Source organism: Ananas comosus, unplaced genomic scaffold (assembly GCF_001540865.1).
Source record: "Ananas comosus cultivar F153 unplaced genomic scaffold, ASM154086v1, whole genome shotgun sequence".
NCBI lineage: Eukaryota > Viridiplantae > Streptophyta > Magnoliopsida > Poales > Bromeliaceae > Ananas > Ananas comosus.
This window is the reverse complement of record NW_017893360.1, coordinates 32,326-37,459: the sequence shown is the minus strand read 5'-3', so window position 1 is coordinate 37,459 and position 5,134 is coordinate 32,326. Positions and strand designations below refer to the sequence as shown.

Here is a 5,134-nt window from a genome sequence, read left to right as displayed (position 1 = left end):
GGAGGTCTTTGATCGAGCGTTATGGGGAGCACGGCAATGCCTACGCGCGTGGGGAGCGCGAGTCTATGGACAAGGAAAGGGGCAAAGGGAAGAAGCGGACTGCGGGTGGTGCTGAGGGCCGGTCGAGTGCTATGAAGCCTCCTCGGTATCCCCGACAAGAGTCAAAGAATTGAAGGCCTACCCGATGTGCTATCTGCGGCCGTGATCATCAACTGCCGGTCGAGTGCTAGGGAAGGTGTTTTAAGTGCGGCCAGCCTGGAAACGTTATCCGAGAGTGCCCGAGTTGGACGTCGTCTGCCCCGACAGCGGCATCAGCTCCGTCTACCCCGAGACAGCTAGCGTGGTTGCCACCTGCTATGTCGGCTGGACGCTCATCAGTACTACGTCAGCCGGAGGGATCTCGAGCAGCACCGAGTGGACGAGTTTTCACCACTCAGGTAGAAGAGCCTGCCGTACCAGATGACGTTGTGGCAGGTACTGTTTTAATTAAAGGCACTAGAGCTAGAGCATTATTCGATACTGGTGCATCTCACTCATTCATTGGCGCGTCGTTCGCTAGACCACATGGCATTGAAGTGTTGTATAGCCCGGATTATTGGTGGGTTAATGCACCAGAGCATTCTTTTAGTGTCCACGAGGAGTGCAAGGCTTGTCCAGTACAGATAGGTGAGTGGATTATGCTGGCGGACTTTCTTGTGTTGAACCAGATGTGGGGCTATGATGTTATCCTCGGAATTAATTGGCTCTCAAAGTATTATGCTGTTATTGATTGTGAGAGCAAGGTGATCACTTTTCGTGAACCTAACCAAGAGGAGGTGGTGTATCATGCATGTAAAAGCTCGCGCTTCGCGGTGACTGTATCGGCGTCGAGGACAAGAAAGATGATTAAAGGTGGATGTGTGGCCTATTTGGCGACGATGGTGGAGACTCAAAGGAAGCCCCCGATGCTTGGGGATATTCGAGTAGCACGTGAATTTCCGGATGTGTTTTCGACAGAGTTACTGGGATTACCACCGGACCGGGAGATCGAGTTCGTTATTGACTTGGTTCCCGGAACGACGCCAGTTTCAAAGGCTCTGTATAGAATGGCACCGGCGGAGTTAGTAGAGTTAAAAGCTCAATTGCAAGACTTACTTGATAAGGGCTTTGCGAAGCAGAGTGTGTCACCGTGGGGAGCTCCTATGCTATTTGTAAAGAAGAAGGACGGGACACTTCGACTCTGCGTGGATTATCGCGAGTTGAACAAGGTGACAATTAAGAATAAGTACCCGTTATCGAGAATTGACGATCTATTCGACCAGTTGCAAGGGTCGCGGGTATATTCGAAGATTGATCTTCAGTCGGGGTATCACCAGTTGAAGATTAGGCCGAAGGATGTGCGCAAGACGGCGTACCGTACACGATATGGCCACTACGAGTTTACGGTGATGCCGTTTGGGCTTACTAATGCCCCTACATCATTTATGGACTTGATGTATCGAGTCTTCCGGCCATTGTTGGACCGATGCGTCGTGGTGTTCATTGACGACGTGTTGGTTTATTCGCGAAGTGAGGAGGAACACGAGGAGCATTTGAGAACCGTGTTGCAAATACTCCGAAAAGAGAAGCTTTATGCCAAGCTAAAGAAATACGATTTTTGGCTTTCGAAGGTTACCTTCTTAGGCCATGTGATATCCAGGAGTGGAGTCTCGGTGGATCCGAAGAAAGTCGAGGCAATTAAGGATTGGCCTCGCCCGACGAGCGTTGCAGAGGTCCGCAGCTTTCTTGGTCTTGCGGGATATTATCGGCGATTCGTGGAGGGGTTTGCTAAAATAACTACTCCACTGACGCGCCTTATGCACAAAGGAGTAAAGTATGTGTGGAGCGACGATTGCGATCGGAGCTTCGAGGAGTTGAAAGACCCCGGTGCTTGCCTTACCTATAATACACTGGACCTTTGCAAATTACAAGGTTCGAGTGTTGGAGCAGAGTTCTGCACTTTTCCAGATATTCTGGAGGGTCGTGGCCAATGGTCCGACCCATAGCTCGCATCCCGAGGATTATGGTATTTTATGTAGCGCTAAGGTCACCAAAGGGATGGACTTAGGCTGCCCTCAGATTGCACTCTGCACATGGTGAAACCGGTGACAGGTCGATGGTTGTACCGGTACAAGATTTGTACCAGTACACCTTGATGGTTGTACCGGTACACTTCTGTTTTTCTGCCAACCCGAGGCTCGGGTTCATATTTTTGCAGGATTTGTACCGGTACACTTTTCCGTGTACCGGTACACTTTGGCAGATTTTGAGCAGTTTGAACTACAGGGGTGTTTTTGCAATTGTGGCATCTCTATATGATCCCCCATACCCCTAGGGCTCTCCCTGAGCCTTGCACCAGAAGAGAAAGAGGTAAGGGAGCTCTCTTCACCATCCTATTTGAATTTGATCCCCATTTTGCTTGGATTTTGGTGGATTTACTTCTCTTTTTGCCTTTTGGAGCAATTTCCACCTTGATAGAGGCTTGGAGCTTGGACTTGGGGTTTGTTTGAGGGAAGACCCTTGAACCTAGAGGACTTTGAGCTTGGTTTGAAGCTCCTGAGAGGTTAGTAGCTTATTCTCTCTATCTAAATTTTAATTTTGATGCTTTATGGTAGATGAAACCCTAGATATGAGATTTAGGATTATTTTTGGGAACTTTGGATTTGTAGCTTCTAGAACCAAATTGATTGGTTTAGAATCTTTGTTTAGGTTGGTTTTGAAGGCCTCTACCTCCTATTTGGAGATCATGAGGGATTTCTTCACATTCGGTGAGTTTTTCACCCTTATGCATGAGATGCTTAATATTTGAGCCGTGTATTGTTCGTAAGGTCCGTTTAACTCTTGTTTCTACACCTCTAGGGTGCTAGAAGACTAGTGGACACCTTCGTCGGAGCAAACGAAGGATTGCAAGAGTTGTGGTGGGTTTAACTTCATGAAACCGGGGCAAAATGTCCCCTATGGGTGTTATACACGTCGTAACGTTAAAATTCATGCATATTCATGATAGATAGAATTTCTATGAATTTTAGAATACTTAAAATGCCTGCCTTACACTCTATATAGTAGAGCATTTTGGGTGTTTTGCATGCATGTGAGAAGTATTCATGTTAGCAATTGAAAAACTCGTCTCCTATGTTCAAAATGACTCAAATTGTGTATTCATGAACACCAAAATCATGCTTGGACTTATTGGACAAAAATGCCATAAAGGGGCACTTGAACTAGTAAACTATGAAACTGCAACATAAAGACATAGTGGTAGTGTAAGGAAGTGGATCCTCGAAGTCCGAGGATTAGACTTTGATTGGAATTGACTATTTGTCGAGCGTGTAAGCTTCGGAAAGTCCGAAGGTGATTATAATGCATAAAGTGCATTAAGGAAAGGTCCACGGGAGCACCAGTGCAAAATCTGTACTGGGGCAGAAATTCTCTCGGGGATCGGTCCCTGGCATGGAGGGACCGGTCCCATCAGGCTGGGCTGCGGAGGTCTTTGATGAGACCGGTCCCTGGCAGTGAAGGACCGGTCCCCGAACGTTGGCCCAGCGAAAATAGCCGAAATTTGGCTAAGTCCCGAAAACCCATGTAACGCCCAGGTACCAGCGGAAGCATATCCGGTACGTGCACAGACCCGCCATACACCTGCAGTATATAAGGCGTTTACAAGAACACAAGTCGATAGGAAAAAAACATAGAAAATCCTATCCTGATATCAGAGCAAAGTACAAGTCGATCGATAATACTATCAACAATAGCATAAGGAGTACACAATCCAAAATCTCAACTAAAAGAGAAAATATCACAACTATAGTATCTGGTTCAGCAGTAAATATACATCACGGGGTATACAAAAATAGGTACAATGGTGGTCTCTCTATATATAGGGACATCACCCTCGGCCGTAGCCTGAGTAGCAAGGTGATCGACTAGCATGCTCCTAGTAATGTCTAGCTAGACGCGACTCCCTTGCCACGATCCCTAACCTCTCCAGTAGATGGCTCTGTAAAAACAATCACCAAAAAGGGCGTGAGAACTATAAACAATAGTTCCCAGTGGGTAAGCCGCCAGCCTCGGCGAATTACACCACTAGGCTCATGATGTACTAAATGAAAGCAAAAACGATAATTGCATGATCTATAAGCAGGATGCTAACAAGTAATGAGCATGTAATCAACATGTAATAGCTTTCTACAGTAATGAATCATTTGCATAATAGAGATATAGCAACTTCTGTAATCATGAACATAAACATGAATATAAGCACGAATGTGAAAGTTACTACTGTACACTTTAACTAATAAGCATTCATTACTATCCTTTGTCATTTAGTACTTTCACCTCAATAGAGTTTTCCTTTCATTCATCAGGACCTACCCAAGGTAGTCCGGCTTGCGCCGCGCCTAATGGCCCCGTGGTAGTATGCTGTCACGCCCCGGGACCCAGCGGAAGCCCGCCCGGCGCGTGCCCAGACCCGCCATACGTCTAAAACGTATAAGGCGTCTAGGAACAACAATAGTAAAAGCAATAATACAAGACATCTAGTAGTATCAGAGCATGATAAAAGTCTAAATGCTACAACAAGGGATAAAGTTGAAACTGTAAATCCACTAAATAAAACATAAAGTAAGTACAATGGGGATCTCATAACAAGTGCTAAAAGGGTACAAGGTGGTCTCTCTATACAGGGTACAAAACCTCACACTCTCTCAAAATATAAAATGGAGGAGTAAACCACCTAGGCAAAAGAACTCTCCGCGAACTAGCTACGCGACACCCTTGCCGCGATCCCGTGCCTCCGCCGGTGCCGAAGGCTCTTAAAAGGGAACATAGAAACAGGGGCGTGAGAACTATTAAGAATAGTTCACAGTGGGCAATTACTGACTTCAGTGAATGCACCACAAGGCCCAAAGCTACAATAGATGTCAGTGACTATAATGTAGAAAAACAAAAGGTACGTAAAATGTAACTTACTACAACATGATATCTCTACTTAGAGGTACAATGTCAAAATATCAAACGATGTGGCAAAATGTCCAAATTCATATCAATCACATAGTCGCAAAAAGCGCACTACAAAAACCATTCATATAGGGACATATAGAACATAGGGGAGCGGAGA

The 5,134-nt window shown here is 45.8% G+C and overlaps 1 protein-coding gene across 1 annotated transcript; it reads left to right on the top strand.

The window, feature by feature from the left end:
* The first annotated feature begins 356 nt into the window (after positions 1-356).
* On the top strand, positions 357-2,024 carry LOC109705769. Its single transcript, XM_020226556.1, has 2 exons — positions 357-1,158; positions 1,951-2,024. Exons 1-2 carry the CDS (start codon positions 357-359, stop codon positions 2,022-2,024), a joined length of 876 nt encoding a protein of 291 aa, XP_020082145.1.
* The last annotated feature ends 3,110 nt before the right edge of the window (positions 2,025-5,134 follow it).